The following is a 23,658-nucleotide window of genomic DNA, read 5'->3' on the forward strand; positions in this document are numbered from 1 at the left end:
CCAAGTTGGTGTCCACCCAGCTGTCGCCTCATCTGAGTCTTAATACGTCATTAAAGGCAGCAAAGCAGCGCCCTGTGCGCACCTCAGGAATGGTGCGTTGAAGACCATCGGAAAAACTCAGAATTAAAAACAGCCAAACCCATAACCCTAACCCTAACCCTATATTCCCCCCATGAAAACCAGTCTGAAGTCATTTACAAAATAGAAAGATAAGGGTAAAGAAGAGGAACTTTACCTCCATCATCCCTAACAGTGATTAAAAACCTGTTGGAATCCCATCCTGAAACTCCTGTTTCCTGCAAACAGCTAAATACTCGACAGCTCAGCAGAAAAAAGTGTTTTTACATGAGCTCATGTCTTCGCTGAAAGCTGACAGGTGACATAAAGTCGTACTCATTTCTGAAAACCTTAAAGAGATATTTATTTGAAAAAAAAGGTGAACTTTAATTTTTACATAAGAAAACATCCTCCTTATTTGAAATTCGTTTTGAACACGTGTACAAATGATCCTGGAAAGTATATATGGACAAACTGATGAAGCTACTGTTTCAGAAGGAAGCTGCTGAAACCAAAGCAGAAGAGCGTTCAAGTTTCTCGACCCTCAGGGATAAAAACAGCGTTTTATTTTCTTCCTACCTTTACCTGTAATTTAAAGAAAGACCTTGCTTCGCTTCACATTCATTCTTTTTCGCTGATTCATAGCTACACAACAGTAGAGACGTGAAAAATGTGGTTGTGCATATCACATTTTGAAATCTGACAAAAAACTTAAAAAGAAGAGCTACCATAACTTTGTTGATGCCTTTACCCTTCCTCTATAGTCACCATCATACAGACATTTTCTAAATGTATCCACAACTAATGGTACATTTAGCTTCTGCAAACGATTCCCAGGAGTCTCCGTTTTGCTTTGAGTTTGATGCCAATTAGCGCAGGATAGCAACCTAGCATACTTGCCAAGGATGGTGACTGTGATACCATTCCCTCTCAGCATCAGCATAGTCACATTTTAGAGCCATTTGTCATGCTGACATGCTGTACAACAGCCTCTCAGACTCTTAGAGTGAGTATCATCTGCAGGAGATATTAAAGTCCGATGTGTTCTCATATGACATGAATCTACAAGTGTCAAGCATTCTGTGTCTTTTAACAAAATAAAAAAAAAACGTTTTTTTTTTTTTTTTTTCCCCCCTCTGCGGTGTCAGCCGACAGCAGATGAACGGCGGGGGCCCCGTCCTCACTCCATGGTGCGCTCCTTCACAATGCCCTCCTCCCAGAGGCCGCTCTCTGTGGCTTCAGTCAACTCCGTCTCGTCTGACAACTCCCCCTCCAGGCCCGGATCGGATGGGTAACACTTGGTTTACTGTTTGTCAGGGCGTAGAGCACCATACATCCTACTCTGCTTTGGCTTTTCCTCTTTAGAGCAGCTTAAGATTTCTCTCTGTGTGTGTGTGTGTGTGTGTGTGTGTGTGTGTGTGTGTGTGTGTGTGTGTGTGTGTGTGTGTGTGTGTGTGTGTGTGTGTGTGTGTGTGTGTGTGTGTGTGTGTGTGTGTGTGTGTGTGTGTGTGTGTGTGTGTGTGTGTGTGTGTGTGTGTGTGTGTGTGTGTGTGTGTGTGTGTGTGTGTGTGTGTGTGTGTGTGTGTGTGGTGCGCGTGTGCTTGTGAGATAAATCCTGCCATTATTCCACCACAGCAGTCTCAGGATTCAGATTTGACATGGAATTTTCTTTTAAAGCCATGAACAAATCATCGATGCTGTTTACTGTGTTCCTGTCATAAACCAGAAAAGAAAACACTCTTTTCAACTTTGTTCGGGCTGTTTCCCTTTGATGGAGTAGCACCTCAGCATCTTTTCAGGCATGAATCAGTGCATTATATCAACTTCAAGGCTTATTGAAGGCTGTATTCAAATTTCAAACATCCACACAGAAATCAGGCTTGCTTCCAGTTCCAGTGAAAGATTGATAAGGATAGCTCAGATGCACAAGCCAAGTCAGAAAATGAACGCTCTTTGATTGGTCCATTATCCTATTCTCTCTCTCTCTCTCTCTCTCTCTCTCTCTCTCTTCTCTCTCTCTCTCTCTCTCTCTCTCTCTCTCTCTCTCTCTCTCTCTCTCTCTCTCTCTCTCTCTCTCTCTCTCTCTCTCTCTCTCTCTCCTCTCTCTCTCTCCTCTCTCTCTCTCTCTCTCAGCTTTGCCCTGGAGCCTCTCCTGCCAAAGAAGCTGCACACCAAGTCTCAGGACAAGCTGGACCGGGACGAGCCCGACAGGGGGGGCAAGGAGAAGAAGAAGGAGAAGAGGAACAGCAAGCACCAGGAGATCTTCGACAAAGAGATGAAGATGACAGATATCCCTCTGCAGCCTGCTGAAGCTGTCATACTGTCAGAGACGGTACTGAAACCACTCATATACTCTGTACATCCTTTTTGAAAACTGCACTCAAACCTTTCCCTGTTGCTCTTCTATTCCCCTCTACTAACTACCTTGTAAAATCTGCGTCTCCACATGTTTATGGTGCACATGAGTTGAGTTCAGACAGCAGAATTCTGGGCATCTATCATTTCTATTTATTTACGAACCACCAAAAAAATCGAAACAAAATATAAAGATATTCATGATAACTCTAAAAGAATCCTGCAGGTGACTGTAAATAACGGCAGTTTGATCGTTCTGAAAGTTGCCTCCATTTTTCCAAAAGCTTTTTTTTTCTGTCTCTTTTATAAACATTGAAGTGTTTTATTTAAAGACATAAAAAACAGGTCTTGCAAAAAATATCAAAAGGCTTGTGCTAAAATTGCACAGAACAGACAGAATAGGCAGACATTCAGAATGTATAGCAGATTGTCACTCTGTCCCGACGAGGCTGTGAGGGAGAAATCCATCCTGTAACCTCTTCAAGTTCCCATTGATTCAAACTCCCATCAATGTTTCAAAGACCTGCGGCAGATGTTCCTGTAGTCAATCTGTAGATCAGATTGCAGCCATGACGACGCCTTTCTTTGTCACTGCAGAGTCATGTTTTGAGATATTGAGCGTTTCTGTTGGTCTCCAAGTAGGCATAGAGGGATTTAAGTAGAGTCTTTTTGTATTATTAGTTTTTAACCTTAATTTATCCAGATTAGTTCCATTGAGATCAGAGGTTTCTTTCTCAAGGGAGACCTGGGTTAGAACAGCAGCAACACACGGTTTCAGTAAGAAAAAAAACACTCGAACTCATACAGAAAACACAAACATAATCAGCTCAAACTGTCGCACGCAGAAAGTTTGGATTCAAGACTCTTCACGAGAGATTTAAAAACAACGTTCAGGGGAAAACCAGGTTTTGCAGTTTAAAATCAGGTGGTTCCAAAGCAAAAGGTCAAGAAAAACCTATAAGCTTTCATCGCCAACTCAGATCTAACTTTATGAACAACACATTTCACAAAGTTAGCACAGTAGGCTTTAGAATCTCAACCGCTGTTTTAGTAGATGAGCCATGTGAAAGGGGATATCATACAGATTATTTACTGTCATATAAAGGGGAATGCTCTCTGCACACTTTTCTCTTCCTGATCTTTTTTTTTCTCTCTCCCTCTCCCTCTCTCTCTCGCTCCCTCCCTCACTAGCCTCATTAAGATAAGAGCAGGAATGGGATCCCAAAGAGGCCCCTGGGAGCAGTGGAGCCGTCTGGCTCTTGATCGAAGCTTGCTGCCTCAGGGGTCAAGGGTAGAGCACCCAGGGGTCTCTGATAGTTCCTTAGAAGCTGGAGGATCACACAAATCAATAAATGAGCTTTTTTCAGCCACGATACAAAATGAAATTTTATGTTTTAGTGTTCCAAAAAAAAAAACAACCCCATCCCTGACTGACGTGTCCTGTTATTTTCACTGCCTCCCCCTGGCTGACTGTTTGAAGCTGGTCCATTACAAGGCTGTTTGTTAATGTAGCCTACAGTGTGGAGGGACCCAGAGGACATTTTTATGTTTAAATTTCAGCCATAATAAAGCTGGAAGAAGAGTCTTGCATGCAAACGGTGATTTGTTACCCCAAATAAAAAAAAGTGCAACCCAAGGATCACATTCATCCAAATAGTCTCTCCGTCAGGAATACAAACAACCAACTTTAATCACACACACACACACACACACACACACATACAAGACCCAAAGGACATATGAAACCAATGTGTTTTCAGTTCTGTTTTTGCTTGTATCATTGTAATTGTTTTTATTTTGAGCCTCAGTAATGACTCGGTCCTTCGTTGCCTTTTTCCTTTCTCATCATGCAGATCAGCCCACTGCGGCCTCAGAGACCACGGAGTCAAGTTCTCAACCAGATCGGCGTAGACCGCCGCCTCTCTGTGTCCCCCGGACCCCCCTTGTCTTCCTCAAACTCCTCCTCCTCACCAGGTCCCCCGCCCATCACCCCCAGGAGCAAACTCTCCTTCAGCCTGCACACTGTTTCCAGTAAGACAAATCCTGCTCGTCGTCCAGAAAGTCTGCCGTTGTATCGTCGTCTGACCTGTGTAGCATCTTAGCTCTAATTCTTTAAATGAAACGAGCAAAACTCTTAGTTCCGTGTGTCTACCTTGAAATTGAGCTCTGTGTCATTTAGCTGGCTTCTGATAAAGAATCACACGTTATGTGCTCGGCGTGCGTTCATACCTTCTGCTTTCTCCCTCAAAAGGTTTGAAATCAAACGTTTTGCCTCATAAGGTGCGGAGATGCGAGTTATTCCAGGAAAGCATGCCGCGCATCCTTCAGTCACAGGATTCTCCTGTAATTATCTGCACTCATAAGAAGCACTTCATCGATCCAGAATTTCACTTCTATCGAGTCTGGGGACTCGCTCGAAAATCAATTTGACTGAGGCCGTTGTGTTTTGACGTTAATGTGATCGCATCGATCGAAAACGAAGGATACTAAACGAAAAATTAAATATGTCACATTTTGTGCCTTAATTTTAAAATGGTTTTACACCTAACCTTAAGCCCATATTGGTATTACAAAGCATCAGTTAAATGTTTTAGCATACTTATAAATGCGAAAAAAGGGGGGGAAAAAGACGATGCAGACGCAGCAACACAGTCGGGTGCTGTGATAAGAATGTTTGCCTCTATGTCAATGCTACGTGTCGTCCAACGTCAACAACATGCTGGAGAACAAGGAAAAGTGATGCAGCAGTTTAATTACGTGCTCAGAGATTGTAGCGGTCAGTCTTCACACATTCAGCTCCTCCTGAAGATATCAGGAGATCTTTCAGGAGTTTTCTGCAAGTGTGTCAAACCTAAAGAAAGAAACCCCTGTTTACTGTCGAGTTTCTCTCACATCTGTGGCAACTAAAGAGCCACAATGATAAATTCATCTAATCATCTGCCATCACCTTAAATCAATTCAAGTCATCAAATGTACGGTTTCCAGCCATGTGATCCAGTACTGCTCCTGTCAAAGGAAGCTCTGGAGACGACGTAATGCTTCATAAACTAACATTAGAAACAAAAAAACAATCAATTTTCTAACTCATTTTACCTAAGAAAGCCATCACACAGATGACCGTAATGTCTATATGAAGTGTACTGTCAGTAAAGTGTCATCGTCGTGTTACACAGAATTAGTCTAGATGACATTAAAGTCGTCAAATAATCCATTTGGAGTCCATCCTGAACTGCCCATGTAAGATGATGATGATGATGATGATGATGATGATGGCGCTGCCCTCTCTCCCAGGTCTGGAGCTAAACGGGATGGGCCTCTCTGACAAAGGTGAAATCCCTCCTCCGCTGCCGATGAAAGGATGCTCGGCTGATTACGGCAACCTGCTCGATAATCAGGACTTGACGAGTCCCACGACACCTCCACCGCCTCCGCCACATCCGAGGGTAGGAGTTTTAATTAGGCCTGAGTGAAGCCGTGTAATGATCCCCAGCACTTTTAATGAAGGGAGAGGAGGCTGCACGCACTTGACATTAGGGTTAGCCTCCTCCTCTATCCTTCACCCATGAACTTCCTGAACTTGTGCGCTCATATGTTCCCCGTGTGTTCAGATTCATTCTTCACACTTTGCCTGTGTTCCTCATGCGATCCTCATTTTGCTAATGTGTGCCACAGAACAGTGTGAGCGTCAGTCAGTTAGCCTCCACCCGCCTGTCCACCCTGTTGTTATTTATACTTTTTTCCCCCAAGCCGGCCCGCCGCCCAGACGTGATTGATCGGATGATTACTTTGCCTCTAACATCCATCAGGAGCCCTCCTGCTGTTCATCAGCGGCTCGTCTCTCCGCGCTCGCCGACGTCTTCTCTCGCCATCCTCTCGTCACACCACAAAGTTAACTAATCTTATTTATCGGCTGTCACAGCGCCGTGGACTGGTAGTAAAACGTTGCCTCTGCTCACAGAGTGGCAGCAGCCTGACAGAAGTGTAGTGCGAGCAGATGGTTTCAGACTGAGTGACAGGCACTATTCATTTGTCGTCCTTGAAGATGGAGGGGGGGGGGGAGACTTGAGTATAGGTTGATTGCGTACTAAGTCGCATAATCCAGTGTTTAAAAATGTAGCTAACATGCAATAGAGGTGGAATATCTGGGAGGTAAATAAGCCTTTTTTTAACGGTAAGTCACCAATTAATCAGATGTGTGTGTGTTGGGTAAACTGGCCTTGGCTGCATTTACAGATCTGTCAGTCAATTCTCGACTGACAGCAGATAATAGCCCCGACGTGAGAAAATGGCAATTTCAAGCTAACTTTGTTTTCTATTTGCAGCATCTTCCTCCTCCTCTGCCCAGCAAGACCCCCCCGCCTCCTCCTCCGAAGACCACCAGGAAACAGGCCTCCATCGATTCAGGAATTGTACAGTGAACAAAAGACGCTGACAGTAGGACCAAACAACACACTGACAACACGACAAAATGAAACAACTGTATACGCTTCCCCTACTTTAAAAAAAACAAACACAAAAAAACCCCCCTGTTTTTTACCCACACATTCCTCGCTCCCTGTTTCAGCTTGACAAGATGAATACCTCACTGCAGCCCGCTCCTTCTGATCATCATCAGATTGTTGTTGTTTTGTTTTTTTTTCCTCATGTTGCCTTCAGTTTGACGATGATGCAGTCAGCTGCAGGGAGCATGTTGCACACAGGAGTAGTCACTGAATTTATTGATGCTGTCTCAGATACCACTTCAGGACTTTATCAGGACATTCACACAGATTAGCTTGGACCACCTGCTTCCCAAAACTCACCCAATCTCAAGTATATGAGAGCTCATTCAAGAATTATTCCAATTTTATTCATGTTCCCACTATGTACAAAGGTTTGTATATAGGATTTTATTTTATTTCAGGTTTTTTTGTAAGTGATTTGATTTATTTTTTTTGTATTAACGTATCTTTAGATTAAGTGGCATTTATATGAAACAAAAAAGGGCTTGTAGGTTCCGAATTGACAGGGACTTTACAGATTTGGATCATGGTTTTTATTGGTTAAATTTTTGGAGTGCACAAACAACTAACTCCCATCATCGTTCAGATCTTGTCCTAGATTTGCAGTAACCTTGGCTTTCCCATTATATTGACTTTTCCCAATTCACTACTGACATGACTTCTGAATAAACTTTCAAATGTATGTATTTTTACGGATAAGTTGTCTGCCTCATTATTTTGCTCTACCGCAAGAGATGCCGGAAATAGAAGCGAAGGAAACCCAACAGAAACGATCTCCACACGTTCCCTCACTCGGTAACGCCGCTGTCTGCCCGCACGAGTGACAGCCATCAAAACCAGCCTGCTGCGCCATACGATGACTTCCACGCAGGCTAATGTAATCACATTTACATAATGCGCCCGCTCACCAAGCCCCCATTTCTCTTTTTCAAAGCTGAAAGTGTAAGTCTGGAATGCGGCCCACATTTAAAGAACGTCTCTGCAGCACAGATGAGCCAACAAACCACGACTCCAGCTTTGTCCTTCTTCGTCTTGAAATCAGCTTTTATTGAAGCTCCTGCGTATAGTTTTGTTTCTTCAAACTGCTGCTGCATAGCAACCCATCAAACGAGTTATTCGATGATTTATGAAATCATTATTTAATACTTGTTGTTTGAAAGTTACAGATCGGTTTTCAGGGACACACAAGCTAAACAAGTTTAACTGGAATTTGTTTATGCATAATTGCTTTACTTCATTTTGACTCCAAATTAATGATTAAAGTTTGAACCATTAAGTGAGTTTAATTATCTGTTGTGCAGCAGCTTTCACTTGAACTACACTTTAATTAGTTTAGTAATATGTGTGTGCATTACGTTGTGTGTCGGTGGAATGACTCCGTTAATATAAAGTTTGTGGAATATTCATGCGCAGGTTTTTTTTGGATGTAAACTTCACGTTTGAATTGGTTTCGGTTTCACACACACGGGTCAGTATCAGGACGCAAAGGTGATAAAATACAACACAAGGAAAACAATGCAGGGTCTCCTTTTGGTTGATTAAAATCTGTTTTAAAGTCCCCACCACCACCCACTTCTATCCTCCCACAGTAAGCCATAGACATCCACCTACGTATATACACTCCAACATATTATAAGCACGACCTTCACTAACACTTTGTATGAACCAACCACTTACAATACATCCTGAGAACACTCATAAAGCTTTATTATTTCTTTTCTGGAGCGCTGAAAGACCATGGACCTTTGCTGTATGTTCTCCCCCACTCTCTACTCACAACATTTCCTGTCTCTCTTTAGCTGTCCTATCTCATCAAGGCAAAATGTCTTAGAAAATATCTTTCACAGCATCTTCTGAATTCTGGTTTTCATAACACATTTTTAACTCCCATGTGAGCGTTATTAGTTGTTTTTCTCCCATATGAAAGCTTCTGTGAGAAACTGTCTGGTTGTGTTGGTTTTGGGCGCCCCCCTATGGCCAAAGCAGGATAATCTATCTGTTGTTGATTTTGGTCCTGTACGTGCATGAATTGTGTCATCTAACATTTTTCGTCTGCTCTTTATGTTTATATGTAGCTCACAATAATTATTTAGAGTGGAGAGTGTTTCTGCAGTTTGGTTTCAATCTGACACTTAGGGGTGACGGGTATTAAAATAACTCAATCAATCAATCAATCTCCCCCCTAGTTATCTTGTTTGCGTTCAAGGGCCATAAAAAGCAATGATACCAATTTCTGTTTGTTTCATAAGCAGCTAAATACTCCTCACTAGAGCTTTAGGAAAACTAACTGAAGATTTTTATTCACTTGTTTCCGTCTGTTATTTTTGGTTCTGCAAACCTGAACCTTCAAATTTTCACACCCCCCTTTTGCGCATTTTTTAAATGTGTTTACAGGCCCCATACCAGCTCATAGGACCTTTTTTTTCCAAGTCTTTGCCCCAGGTGGCTCATATTCTTCTGCTCCCCTTTTCTGCTGACACTTTGTGAGTGGGTGTCTGCCTGAGGAGAAGCTCTAAAACTTTAGCGTCTGTTTTTTTGAAGGAGATTTTTTTAACATCACAAGACAAGAAAGTGTGGGGTTTATATAAAGCTTTCTGGTCCCAATTAGAAACAGTGAATGACTTCTTTTCCCTATGTGATTTATTTGGGAGAAGCTGTCACCAGAGACCTCGAGTTACACCATACAAGCAGTTTGTAGGTTTTTCTGAGCGGAATTTATTTGACAACAGTGTCTCATTTATCTGGGTAGAGTGCTCGATTAAATGCTGTTTTCAAATTGTTTCTTTAAATACCAAGTCAATAATATCACTTGAGTACAGGGCCGCCCATAGTGTCTCATTTGAAGAAAATTAAACATCAAGTCAAAATTCCCATTTTGGAGTGACACCCTGCCTAACAGTACATACAAATACGTAGGTGCCACAAAAGGTTTAAAAAAATGACATTGGGATAATTAGAGAATGAATCAATCAGATTTGGGACTCGTCAGATGACTTGATCTTTCAGGGGTCCAACCATTTTTGTGGTCTTGGATTTGTTTGAAAATTATTTAAGCTTTTGAAAAATGTTCCGTATATATGGTTAAAGCTGATGTGAATCTGCTGACTTTTCCATTTCCTTTAACACATCTTGTATGAGAGCCGGAGCTCCTTCTCTCCTCATATGTATGCATACACAAACTGAAAAATCCATTTCATCCCGCTGAGTACTCATCACTATAGAGTGCATGTTCCCACGGCTGAATACAAGGTGCACTATGTGCTCTAGAGAACCTTCATTTGACCGTGAACTTTCTGTCCAAGATGATGAATTGCTCTCCATACACAAAGAAATGAAGTAAGTAATATTCAATAAAAATGCAACTTTTAGAATCATACCAATGTTATTTTCTCTTATGCTTTCTCTCGTCTCTCGTGCTTTCTTCTAGTTTTTCCCAAGGCTTCAGCACTCGACGCTCTCTAAGGACCATTACCTTTGCTACAGTACGGTACCACTCTGGTTACAATAACAGAAACATGATGGTTTTCATTGCAGCCTTTGCTCAGTGCTTAATGGGCGTTCCACACGTTACACTGTAACTTGAAGATCTCACTGCTGCAGTTTGAATGATTAAAGCCATCTTTAAAGTGACACAAAACTAGGGAACAATAATGACTGGCAACCTATCAGCCACTCCTTAATACAGATCATCATATCATTCATCTGATATATCTTGGTCTCAAGACTATATCAAGAACACTTTTCGAAGGTCTCGGTCTTAGCCCTAAAGAATGTTTACTTGGTCTCAGACTGAACAGAGTCTGTCAAGACCAGTCAAGTCTACAGCTGATGGGCTTTTTCCCCCCTTCATCACAGTGTTTAGAAGGAAAACAACTCTTTCTAAATGAACATTTTTTATGACCTGGTTACCTTCCTGGTGTCACAGTCCAAGAGAGTGACGCAAGCTGCACACATGATGATGCTTTCACATCGATGTCTTTGGTCTTGGTCTTGGTCTTGTCTTGTTTCGTTCTCGCCCTGTCTCGGTCTTGTGTTGGTCTTGTCTTGGTGTGGTCTTGACTACAACACTAATAAAGCAGAGACTATCAAACGTTTTACAATTATGTTCCCCTTTGGAAATAGTCTTTTATAAAATGACATCTTTAGCGACTCGAACTTCTTCAGTAGAAGAGGTAAGAAGTCGGATGCTGCTCTTTAGTAACTGAACAACACTTCAGGATATCTGCACATTTTATAAAATGTTGGATAATTTGGTAGAGAGGCACAAAAAAAGGAAACAATATCTTTATTGTTGATGTAAAAACAACACACACCACAAACAGAACACTGTACACGAGTAAAAGCAATAAAAGACGAGCCTGTGACGGTAAATGATAGATAAAGCCTTCTGAGGCATTGACAGCAATAAATATAAATTGACATATATTCTTTCTTCGACTAATGGTACCTTGAAAGGCTCAATTTTATAATTTTTACTCTTTCTGTATTTCCAACTACATGCTGCTGATCCAACCATAACATTTTTCTCATTTAGTCTGAAAACTGTGCTTTCCCTAGAGTAAGATGTCAGACTTTTTCCATGAAAATGTCCTTTAATGCAAGCATCCGAAACCTTGTTTTAACCAAAGATTATATTATATCTGGAAAGTTCAACAACTGCTGAGTCAATGTCCTGGCTGAAGCCCCGTTGTGAATACAAAGCAACAAACAGATCAGGGACAAGGTTTCTGAACCACAACCAAATACAACAAGGTCAACCATGAAAAAGCACAGGTGTAAATCTGCCTGGAACAGACCTGTGGACACTGGAGGGTTTTTACGACTGATGTTGGGGACACTGTGATCTACTGAGAACGCCTTGACAATGGTAAAGAGAACTGTTGAAAACATGACATCACACTGTGATGCCTGTTGGCAAAAACAACAAGCTTTGGGATGTTTTTTTTTTATTTTTTTAATGCAAACCTGAGGGGGTTTAAAAGCAGAGGGAAAGATAAAAGCAGCTAAAAAAAAACACAAAAATCATGTGAGGAATCCTGATGCAACCAGCAAGTGTAGTGCAATATGGAAGATTTAATGCCTAGAAAGATAATGACCCCAAAAATTCACTCCAGTTTCGAATATGGCTCTTTTCCGGAAGGTGGGAATGTTGCAGGGAAAGCGGTTAAATTACAGCTGGAGAAAAAGACCAAGTGATATAAATTCAAAGTACAACAAATTGTGAAAGTGGTCAAATTCCAACTGACCAAACTGCATCTGCTGGAAGCTGCAAAAAGACAGACGTGTTTAATATTTGACAATAATAATAAAGCAAAAACAATAAACTGCTCCTTATATTTGTACTTTGGATCCATTTAAGAATTTGTAATGCCACTCTGGCAATAAAAAGTTTCTGTAATTTTTAAGTTGTCAAACAATTAAATTTGAGGAAGTCCAACTGGGGTTCTAATACTTTTGTAATTCCTCATTGGACCCTGCTTATTAAATCACAATAAGTGTATTCTTCTCCAAATGTGCGATGGGAATCTTAAGTTTTATCAATTACATAATTCACTTATCAAAAATACCCTATGCACACTCCTGTCTAACCTTGCAGTTGAAAGGGGATAGAGGGTGAAGCATTTCAGCAGTGGTAATATTACATAGTTTAAGTGGCAGCTTTTTCAATAGGCTCTCAGTGATTTGTGCTCAGGGATGATGCTTCACCCTCTCTCTCCTCCAAGCGTTGGGAAATAAATCGCTTAATTGAGAGGATTTCCAAAGGCTTTGGGGGGGGGGGGGGGGGTTTGTGTAGCTATGAGCTAGCTCCGTCTCGCCGAGAGGAAATGTATTTACAACACACCATCCCTGTCTCATTTGTCATTTTGGCCTGGAATAATGTGTACATTTTCCATCTCTCTTGACACACTTTCATTTGCCAGGAGGCTGCAAATGTGCATGCTTCTCTTTTAAATGTCTCCTGCGCATTATAACAGCAAGGGAATATTTTCCATAAATCAACAGTGTGCATAAATCCAATCACAAGTGTCAGCGGGGTAGCTGTAGCAAATTCTTTTTTTTCCAAAATGGAGACTTAGTACAAGTAGGTCTAATGGACATGGTTATCTGTTTCATATGGTAATGTGGCAGTCCTGTCCTAAAAATCATCCATGAGTGGGTTGCTTTAATATTCACTCTTTTTTTTTCTATTGTTGCTTGAATTACAACTATTTCAATAAATGATATATTGTTTTTTAAGTTAATGTTTGAAGGCCTACGTTTGAGTATCAAACACTATTTAAACTGTTCCAAGTTTACAGCCAAGTACAGTAAATGCTATCTTGCTGACATGCTCAAATTAATCGGGCTAACATTATAATTTAAATGTCATGTGTGTTTAACATTGAGCGTGTTTGCCATTAAGGTTTTCTTATTTCAAGCCTTTAAATTGGTAAAGTGCCCGGATGAGTTGCTCTCATCAATAGCTTGACGCGTGAGCATGCTACCATAGGTGTAATGATAGTTCTGTGCTAGTTTTGAGCTACTTTATTACCTGTTTTTATTTTACCATGTCAAGTATTTTACTTCTGTGATTTGTAATGCGCACTAAGCAGTAGGCTACACCCCCGACCCTCATTCCCTTTTAAATGTTTTTTTAAATCTGGGCCAAAATGGAGGACCATTTTAGTCATGACGATGGCTCAAATCTGGTGAAATGAAAACAGCTACAGTTTGATGCATAAGAGACATGTTCTAGTTGCCTATACTGAGTAAACAATGTTATTGATCATTTAAAATACAATGGTCAACAAAAAAATATATGCTTGGTTTTGAATAGCCGTCTGACTGTTGAAGGGTCTCGTAAACAAACATGCAGCCTTCCTGCCAGTCAATCCTTGTCAGCATGACAGTGTATCTGTCACTTATAGTGTCATGCAGGAACCATGATGCCTCTTTCTCTCTGGGCAGAGTTGTCACTGAGTGCTTCAGTAAATTGACTGAATGAATTGTGTTCATGACGGAAAAAACATCTTGTAGGGACAGAGCATGGAGTGTGCTATTTCAATCTGTGCACGTCTGCATCTCTTATATTAACTTAAGACTGTCAACTGAACAGATTAATAAAAGTATTATTGATTAATTCTGTTTTAGAACATATGAATCACTTAACTCTAAAGCATGATCCCAGTTGTCAACCTCATTTATAGCAAGACAGAAAAAGGGAAATGATGACTCAGCTGAAATTGGATGTTTATTATAGGGTAAATTAGAGCTTCAGCAATAAATCAACTTGTTAGTTCATCTATGGAACAAAAACTCTACCTTTTCTTTCGGAAAGTTACTTAGTTTACTCAGTTTTCAAGCAAAAATTCCATTAATTCTCAAAGGGGCACATTTGCAGATTTACCAGTCAGGCAAGTTGGAATTTCAGAACTAAGATGTGAATTATTTAAACCATTTTGCTATACTATAAATGACTTTGTTATGAAGATTAAGCACAAATGAATAATGGAAATATGAATTTGTGGGGCTCGATGGCCTGAGGGTTGGGTCGCTCTCCATATAATGACGCTGTTGTTTTCCAAGCATTGTTTGGATTTGGTTGATATTTCACAAGACTTCTACCAAGTTTTCTGCTCTGCCAGTTTGTGATCCAGCCTTTGCATTTTATGACATCACCTTGGGCTCTTGGACATTTCACAGCTTTCTGGTGAAAGTAATTATAAGTTGAAGCCTTGTTATAGGAGAGCTTTAGCAATTATTGTCACAAGTTGATTTTGAGTTGCTTTTGGTAAAGTTTTAAATGTCTTTATCTTGTTTAAAGTGAGATTTTTGCTTATGGCAAACTGTAGTTTGAGCATGTTTACAATCTGTCACAAGCACCTTGAAGTATTCATCTGCACTGTAAGCTATGAGCCGAGTCTTTGAACACTTTAATGCTGCTTTTCTGCCTCCAACTTTACTCTCCTCACACACACACACTCAATCACTCTGTTATCAGGAGCTGCTGTCAATAGAGCTCTTTCAGGCACACAGACTAGTCGACACTAGACTTTAAAGCACTGCAGATCTGTTGCCGTTTTACATCAGAGCCTGTTACCAGGCGTGTTATTTTGTGCTGCATTCAGCACTAAATGCAAAATGTTCATGCTGCACACAGGCTTATTGTCCTGGTTTGATGCAGTCAAATGCTGGTGATCTGTATTAGCTGGGGCTATTATGAAGCACAGGGTTTTCCCAGGCATTTGGGGAGACATGTTGCTAGGAAACGTTACCTCGAGATCGGGGGTGGAGGATTGGTGTGATGAGGAAGCAGAGTTCCCGCATACTTTCAGCTTCACGTGGCAGTAACTGAGAAGAGCCATCGGCATGTTGTCCCAATAGCATAATATTAATTTGAGCCTGCTTATTTTAACATAGGAATGTGGTCTTCTTAATCTCGTGTCTTGACTTTTGTGCTTCTTCATTGATCAGCTTCATTGGCCAGGTATGCTCACACATACAAGGAATTATACTTTTGAACATAGAACAGTCTACCAAAGTCAAAAATGAAATAATTTTTAAATAATTCCGTCAAGCAAGTATACAAGTAGTGTGGAAAAAGATGAGGAGGATAACAATATTCACCAGATTAAGTGGGTGACCATAAAAGGTGGATAAATGGTCTTATTTACATTCATAGTTGGTGTTTAGTTACAGGGTTATTACACAGTGACAGAGTGACAGCCTGGAGGAACTAACTGTTCTCTTGTCTGGTTGTTTCTGTTTACGGTGAAGTGGACACCTACCGGAGGTGAGGAGTTTGAACACTTCGTGACCCCAGGGTGTGGGGGGGGTGTGGGGGGGGGGGGGGGGTCTGCAGTGACGTCACCTGCCTGTTTATTGACTGATACACCGGTAAATACTGGAGGGCAGGTTGGCACTGAGGATTTTCTCTGCAGATCTGATAATCCGTTGCAGTCTGTTTCCGTCCCGTTTGGTTGCAGAGCCAAACTAAACAGTAATGGACGTGCACTCGTGCAGCGAACAGACTGAACAATGGCAGTGTAGAACATGATCAGCAGCTCCTTAGGCAGGTTGAACTTCCTGAGCTAATGCAGGAACTACATCCTCTGCTGTGCCCTTTTTCCTGATAGTGTGTATGAGGGAGGTCCTGAAAGTGTCAACAGTTAACACTGTGCTGCTGAGTATGGTGAGGGGAGGGGGAGTGTAGCGGGGGGGGGGGGGGGGGGGCTTCTTCTGAAGTCCACTTTCATCTCCAAATCTTGAGCGAGTTCAGCTCCAGATGGTTCTGACCGCAGAAGTCCAGCTGTTCCAACTCCCGTGTGTTAGCAGACTCGTTACCCTCCCGGATGAGACCTATGACGATGACAAGTCTGAATTTGTCAGTGGTTCCACAGAAGGGTCCCCTGAGGAGTAGTCGTCTGTGTAGAGGGAGAAGAGCAGTGGGGAGAGGACACACCCCTGGGGAGGCGTCAGTGCTAATGGTCCATGCGCTGGATGTGACGCTCCCCCGCATCACCTCCCGCCTCATCTCATGTAAAATGATTAATGAATTAGTTTATGTTTTTAGAGAAAGACTATTTTATTATAGTTTTGACTGTTAAATGGCAAAAGATGATTAATTATCATACACACCCATGCTGACATGTGACATTTAAATACATCCTCATCTTGTTGACCTTTTCAGAGCAGAATTTATTCATTTATAATGGAATATGATTAATAACCCTTAAGCTTACGTTATGGTAAAGGTTTTTGAAGACTATCCTTATTTAGTCAGTCAGTTCGTTGTAGAAATATTAAGAAGACTTGGATGTGCTGTCATTTGGTTTTGTGGTTACTGAGGTTTATTCAGCGACGCTGTAGGTGTCATGTGTTGAACAATGCTGCCCTCTTCTGGAAAGAAATGTTAATAGAAGTGCACCCTGCCTCTGCCTGCCTCATCAATACTGTCCAGATAAGTAACTACGACAGTGGACTAAACCTTAAGCTTGTTTGTTTATATTTTAAAGTCAAGTTAATATCCATGCTTCGTCAAAGTATGAGCACAGTTTTAATATCTAGAGCGGGGAATTGAAGCAGGATGTGATTTTGGCTCTACCAGACCAGGCACATCCGATCTCCCTGAGGAGGTTTTTAGGAGCAGAGGTGTAAAAGTTCCCCAGCGGAGGAGAGAATTAAGCTAATGCCACTAGAAGCAGTGATGCAAGAGGACACCTTGGATGTATTTCTCCCTCAGTCTGCGTGCTTTCTGCAGGGCTGCTGCCTCCCGAGCTCGTGGACACAGACTATCTTGGATGAACAATAATTGGTCCGAGGGGACTCCACAGAGAGGAACATCTAATTAGTAATAAAAAATATTCTCCTCCTCTGGCCCTGCAGGTAGACGACAACTTGGAGATATTCATGTGTGAACAAAAGTTGGTATCTGGGACTCGGCTGTTTACCCACATGTCTTTGAAGCAAACTAAAAAGTCCTCTATGCTTGAATAAACGTCACTCGGATGTATAGATTGCACTGTGCAGATGTCAGTTTGCTTACACGTCTCACAAAAACTCTCTACGCCTACATTCAAATCAGAGTCAAAGATGTAGCTTCATTTAAATTACAACTATCTTTCACTTTTCCAAAAGTACTGTATGCTTGCCTTTCAGATTGAGTTCTTCATTCAGAGCCTATGTGCTCATGGCAGATGGCTGTCAACCAATCAGTTTGGTTCTGCTGATTTATTTTGTATCTAAGTACTGTACTTGCAAAGTTGTGGATTCAAGTTGACTCTTTGTAGAAGAATATAAAAAAGATGAAAGTTTCCCCCTGCTCTTTAGTTCTGTCCCATGTGACAACTTTAGTTTTAATTAAAATAGAAATGGATTGATTCTGTCTATAGACCTTGGCGTGTATTAACAATCAATTTTGTTTTAAATGCTTTTCATTTTGTTAAGTTAATCTTCGTTAAGACTTCTTTTTTACATGAAACACATGGTTGGCACAATACATACACCAAATCAAAGAATGCTGACTTAATATTACATTATTAAAAAAATGACATAAACAATATGGAATCAATACATTAACCATAGACTTAAAATACTTCTTTGTAAATATGATTTTTAACGTTTATTATGAGGCACCAGATTGTCAAACCATCAGATTCAGAAAATGCGAATGATATTTTTCTTAAGTTCACACATTTTAAAGACAGAGAGAGGTTGTGATTTCCACCCAAACATTCAAGATTATCTTCACATTCCTATATGCTGTTGACAAATAGACAAATGTGGAACTTTAAAAAGAAAGGTAAGTACATTGTTCTTAAAAGTACCCATTACTCACCCCTTTAAACTCTTAAAAAATGGGGTTTGAAGAAAGTGCAGAGCTCAGCTAGATATCCTATTATTAATGTGTCTTGCGATGGATTTGTCTTTGGCATCCAGAAGAATAACGACAAGTGAGTTTAGAACTGAAGGATCCTCCGAGGCCACACAGTCACTTTGCCTGCCAAGTTTGGCATCACGACTCTTCAAGTGTCTTTAATCTCCGTTCCTCTCCTGCAAACTCAGGGAGCTGCAGAGGAGCTCGTTTTCTGCAAAGGGCTGCTTTTTTTTTTTATTTGCACAACTCTGCTCTCATGTGCATCCTTTATGTGCATCCTGTGGTGCCTGTTGTACTTTGCTCCTCCACTAGAGGGAGACTTCGAGCAGAAAATGCCACTTGTTTATTTAAATGGATAATCTGTTTGTTTGTTTTTATTGCATTCAGAATTAATGTTTTTGGCCTTTTATCAGTATATTGTCTGTAGTTGCGTCAAATAGTCTCAAAGCAATAAAAATGCAAGTTATGGTTTAAGCCGAGACTGGGACAGGTGTATTTCACCTCCATGGGGATTGGGTGAATGCAGCCAGTTATTATCTTAAAGAAAAAAGGTTTAAGAAGTGCTGATGCATGCTTAAATGCAGAGATACATGGTGTCCCTTCTCACCTGCAGCAGTGCTTCTCCTCCACTCTCAGCCTGAAGGGGCCTGCGGTGGTTCCTCTCTGACCCCAACGTTATTGATTCAATCGCCCAAAGAAAAGCTCCCATGACCTTAAAAAAGCTCGAGGAAACAGGGGATGAAGACAGACATGGCAGGATAACAATAGACCCCCCCACACACACACCTATTCCTCTCTCTCTCTCTCTCACTCACACACACACACACACACACACACACACACACACACACACACACACACACACACACACGTGTTTGAATTAATACTCTTCAGTGACACAGAGGACTTCAGTTTGTCACATTTGACAGCGACTTAATTTGAGCGGTGAAAAACAACAAAATACCAATCTAAGGCTTTGAAACAAAAATCTTCATTTCTGGTGTTTTCACATTTGAATTCACAAAGAACTAATAACTACAGCCAATTAAATGTCTCAATGGGGTTTTTAAATAGTAGTTTTCTTACAAATACACATTACATAATTAGTTTTTAAAGTAATAAAGGGATCCTGATAGCCCTGCAATACAAAACACTCATGAAGATGTTAGCTATTTTAGTGTCAGTCTGAGCAGGATCATGCAGTCTTTCCTGGGTCTTTCTTTAAAATTCTGAAGTCCACTCAGCAGTCATCAGTAATTAGCTGTACTGGCTGTTAAACACCTAACAGGTTGTGTTGTTTTCATCGGGGGGGGTTAAATGCCACTCCCCCCCTGCGGAGTGCACCACTGTACAGCCTGTGGTCGGGACAACACCTCCGAGCCAAACAATTACATCAAGGTCATGGAGAGGAGGAATGTTGTGCCGATTAGAGTAGGAGTCCAGCAGCTACCTGTACAGACCATGACTCACTGCACTGACAACAGACGCGAAGTGATGCGTCAAAATCAAAGCCCAAATTCTGTTTATCTTCCAGATGTTTTTTTGACGCCACAGAACGAGCGTATAGAGACACAATCAGCAGGAAGATGCAAGAAGTTAAACATGTTCTAAATATTCTGTTTACTTATAACTTATAGGGACACTTACACAAACCCAACAGAGCAACTCTCAAGTATCGCTGTGCTCGGCTGGTGAGGCCTCTTCCCTCCATCGAAACTCGGACCAAATGCCTGTCAGAGGTCGGCTCCAGAAAAGCTGACAAAAAAAGAGAAAAAGTCTGAGCAGGTTTTTGTAATTAGCTATGAGCTTACTGCATAGGACTACTAATAGATATTTAGGACAAGACAATAGATGCACATGGTTGCTGATAATTCTATATAATCTATAATCTATAATCTATAATAATATATAATGACAAATCAAAGAAGCGTTTTTTAATGTTTAGTTAAGTCTTATTCTACGTTTACAAATGTTAAAAAAAAAAATTTAAAAAAGGTTTTATTTGCCATTTTAATTATTTCAAAAGGGTAAATAATGTATTCACTTACTAAACGGTTTAGTGAGGAGTTTTATTTAAAGTTTAAAATGATAAAATATCGATGACGAAATTATAAAAGAGATTTATTATCACAAAAAAAGGTGAGCCTGCTGGTGATATTTTTACCACGAGTCACTTGTTGACACTAAACTTAGGACACTCGTCTAATGTGTATTGCAAACGAATTTCTCCAAAGTGAATGCGACTTGTTCCAAACACGCGGGCCCTCGATGTTTGGGTTTGACACTATGATGAAGAAAGTTTAACAAGTTCTGACATGTTCACAACCAGTGCGCGAAAACAAGGGGATTGTTTGCCAAGCTCTTAAAACAAGTATTTATAGTTCCCTACGTGCTGATAAAACTTGCCTAATTTTACCCATTATACATACTGATATTTGAGCCAAATTCTCTCAAAGTGTGTAGTTTGTCAGAATTGTAGTTTTAATTTTTATATCCTGAAAAAAGATATCAGGCTGCAATAAAAAAAATGTAATATTCTTTTGTCAGCTGACCTTCAATATATCATCATAGTAACTGAATCATAAAGTGTCAGGTTATGATGCCATCGCCAACACGTAGGCTTGTGCGTAATGGGCAATAGTAATAAGTCACTACCATGCTTTAATGATAATTTACCTTGAAATAACACGGGACTCATCCACGCAGTTGAAGGCAGTATCGATGCCTTTTGATAGGGAGCTGTGGGTCTGTAGTGGGACAGAAAGAGGGGTGGGACTATCCCCAAACTTCTTCAATGGGCTACCTGTAGCGTCTGCGTGCGTTGGGCATAAATACTCCTCCCTCTAAGGATGAGTTCAGTCCTAAGGAAGAGACTCACTCTGAAATCAGGTTTTGGGAATTTGTCTCGGGTGGATTATGAACTCTTTTGGACACCAACCATCAAACCAGCAGACCAGCCCCATTCAGCACCATAGCGCACAGGAGATCCTGGACATGGCCGTGTACTGCGACAACTACGGTGTATACCAACAGAACCTTCACCACCACCCTCAGAGGCCGCCAGCACATCCCTCCAGCTACGGCCTCGGAGAGTACACCTCTCCGTCCGCGAACCCGTACCTGTGGCTGAATGGACCCAGCATCAACTCCTCTCCGTACCTCCCCGGGAACAACGGCACCTCCTACATCCAGTCCGGATACGGGTCAAACCAGAGGCAGTTCTTACCGCCTCCTCCAACCGGGTTTGGTGGAGCAGACTTGGGCTGGCTGTCCATATCCAGCCAGCAGGAACTCTTTAAGATGGTCAGACCACCTTATTCATACTCTGCGCTGATAGCCATGGCCATTCAGAACGCGCAGGACAAAAAGTTGACTCTCAGCCAGATTTATCAATATGTGGCTGAAAACTTCCCTTTCTACAAGAAGAGCAAAGCTGGATGGCAGAATTCAATCCGGCACAACCTGTCTCTGAACGACTGTTTTAAAAAAGTAGCACGGGACGAGGATGATCCTGGTAAGTGTGAACTTTACGCAAAAAATAATCAATGATGACATGTTTCATTTATAAAAAGTTGCTTAAAGATAAGCTCACACTATTAATTTAAATACTCTAGGTACACCTGTCAGTTGTGATGTGATTAAAAATATAAAAATATAATGTGCAGCTGTGAATTTGAAACATTGACATTTAACCCTTTCTCTTGTCTTTCAGGTAAAGGAAACTACTGGACGCTGGACCCAAACTGTGAGAAAATGTTCGACAACGGGAACTTCAGGCGGAAGAGGAAGAGGAGATCAGACATTACCGGCCCTGAAAGCACCTCTCTCCCGGTGAAGTCAGAAGACAGCCCGCAAAACAAGCTCTCCGACACCGCCAGCCTCATCAGCTCCTCCCCGCCCAGCCTGCACGGCTCCCCGGCCTCCACGGAGCCCAAGTCGTCGCCGTCTCCCTCCGCGGAGCACAGCCCGTGTTTCGGCAGCTTCGTGTCCAGCGTGAACGCGCTGTTGGCGGGCAGCGGCGGCGAGGTGTCCCGGGGAGGGGAGAGGGAGTACGGCTCCGGGCATCACGGCGGGCTGAGCCACAGCAGAGAGGGGGGCATGTCCGGACTGGGCTCGTACTCGCCCTCATTAATCTCCCCTCTGAACTCTGAAAACAACAGAATGAACTATTACACATCAGTACAGAGTTTGTCCAACCATTTCAGTGTGAATAACCTCATATACAACCGGGAAGGAACTGAGGTGTGAACTGCTTTCCTGCATAGTCTGGTTTAGTAGGCCTTGATTTAAATCTAGCACTGCAGCTGAGCTTCCTAACTGGGAAACATATTCTTATGTGGTGCATGAAAAGATACTGTCATGCTCCCAAAGTGCCATATTTTCATAGGGTTGTCCACCAACTGGCAACAAAAATGTTCACATGTAAAAAAAAGAAATATGATTGTGTACTTTCCTAATATGTGTTGTCATACTTATTGTAGCTGCTTTGTGTCTTTGTACAGAAATTATTTTCATAAGAGGAAACGTGCCATGTATTTTAGACTGAATTGTGTCTTTTTGTTTTATTTAAACTCATGTTGATGTTTGAATAAAAGTCATCTATTTTAAGTCCATTATTGCATCTTATGACTCATTTTCCTAATCACAACAGTATAATATTCTTGAGAAAGAAAACATCTGAGAACTGACCGTGGCTGTTTAAACCCTGTGTTTTAAAATCTGATGCCTGGTTTATCATTATATTTAAACACAATACATTGATCTCATATTTGGGTCGAAGTTTTTAAGTTATTTTACATCTTTTCTCAATTTTCCCAATGATAACAACTTTCTTATTCCTCTAATTACTGTATTGGGACTTTATTTGATAGCAGTCCATACAGCTATTGTTTTGTCCTTTTTTATGTATACATTTGTTTTATAGCTGAATGAATCAAGAGTTTCAAATGTTTTTCAGCTCCTGCTGCTTTTTGCTCCTCACAGACTCACTGACACAAAAAAAAGGCTTTAAAATATCTGAATTAAGTTCTCAAAAAGTTTTTTGTAGCCCCACAAAGAGTGTTTGATAAACCAGTGCAAATGTTTTTTAGGCCTGTCAGGAAATCTGAAGTCAAGTGGCTGTAAGCAGTAAAGTGTGCGAGACAGAGACATTTTCCGCTTGTCACTTCCAATCGGCCCATTTCAACAAGCAATCAGACCTTTAACTTACTTCCACCAGGTTCACAAGTTCAGCTTTTTGTCTGGGCTGGACCTGACTCAGACTGTGAGTGTTTGATGTTAACCTGTTGGCTGAATCATATTCCACCTGTCTCCATCTATTCACAAAGTCCTGTCACGCAAAACACAGCCTGTTCCGTGTGTGAATCCCAGTAATGGGATTTGTTTTTT

General features: G+C 41.3%; 2 protein-coding genes across 3 annotated transcripts in view; both read left to right on the top strand.

Annotated features, from left to right (window-relative positions):
* Nucleotides 1–7,606, top strand: part of dock1 (dedicator of cytokinesis 1) — a 179,904-nt gene extending 172,298 nt beyond the window's left edge. For both annotated transcript variants that reach the window (XM_079334262.1, XM_079334263.1), the window contains exons 48-52: nucleotides 1,206–1,348; nucleotides 2,191–2,389; nucleotides 4,266–4,443; nucleotides 5,704–5,855; nucleotides 6,735–7,606. In XM_079334262.1, the coding sequence (XP_079190388.1) occupies nucleotides 1,206–1,348; nucleotides 2,191–2,389; nucleotides 4,266–4,443; nucleotides 5,704–5,855; nucleotides 6,735–6,830 (768 nt within the window). In that variant the 3' untranslated portion in view covers nucleotides 6,831–7,606. The remainder of the gene's footprint in view (nucleotides 1–1,205; nucleotides 1,349–2,190; nucleotides 2,390–4,265; nucleotides 4,444–5,703; nucleotides 5,856–6,734) is intronic.
* Nucleotides 7,607–21,185: 13,579 nt separating this feature from the next.
* Nucleotides 21,186–22,518, top strand: foxi1 (forkhead box i1; the record flags this gene model as incomplete). The annotated part of the gene is made up of 2 exons (XM_079334166.1): nucleotides 21,186–21,784; nucleotides 21,983–22,518. The coding sequence occupies exons 1-2, from the start codon at nucleotides 21,187–21,189 to the stop codon at nucleotides 22,516–22,518; spliced, it is 1,134 nt and encodes a 377-aa protein (XP_079190292.1). The 5' UTR covers nucleotide 21,186.
* Nucleotides 22,519–23,658: the final 1,140 nt, after the last annotated feature.

This window comes from Symphodus melops (genome assembly GCF_947650265.1).
Source record: "Symphodus melops genome assembly, chromosome: 21".
Classification (NCBI taxonomy): domain Eukaryota; kingdom Metazoa; phylum Chordata; class Actinopteri; order Labriformes; family Labridae; genus Symphodus; species Symphodus melops.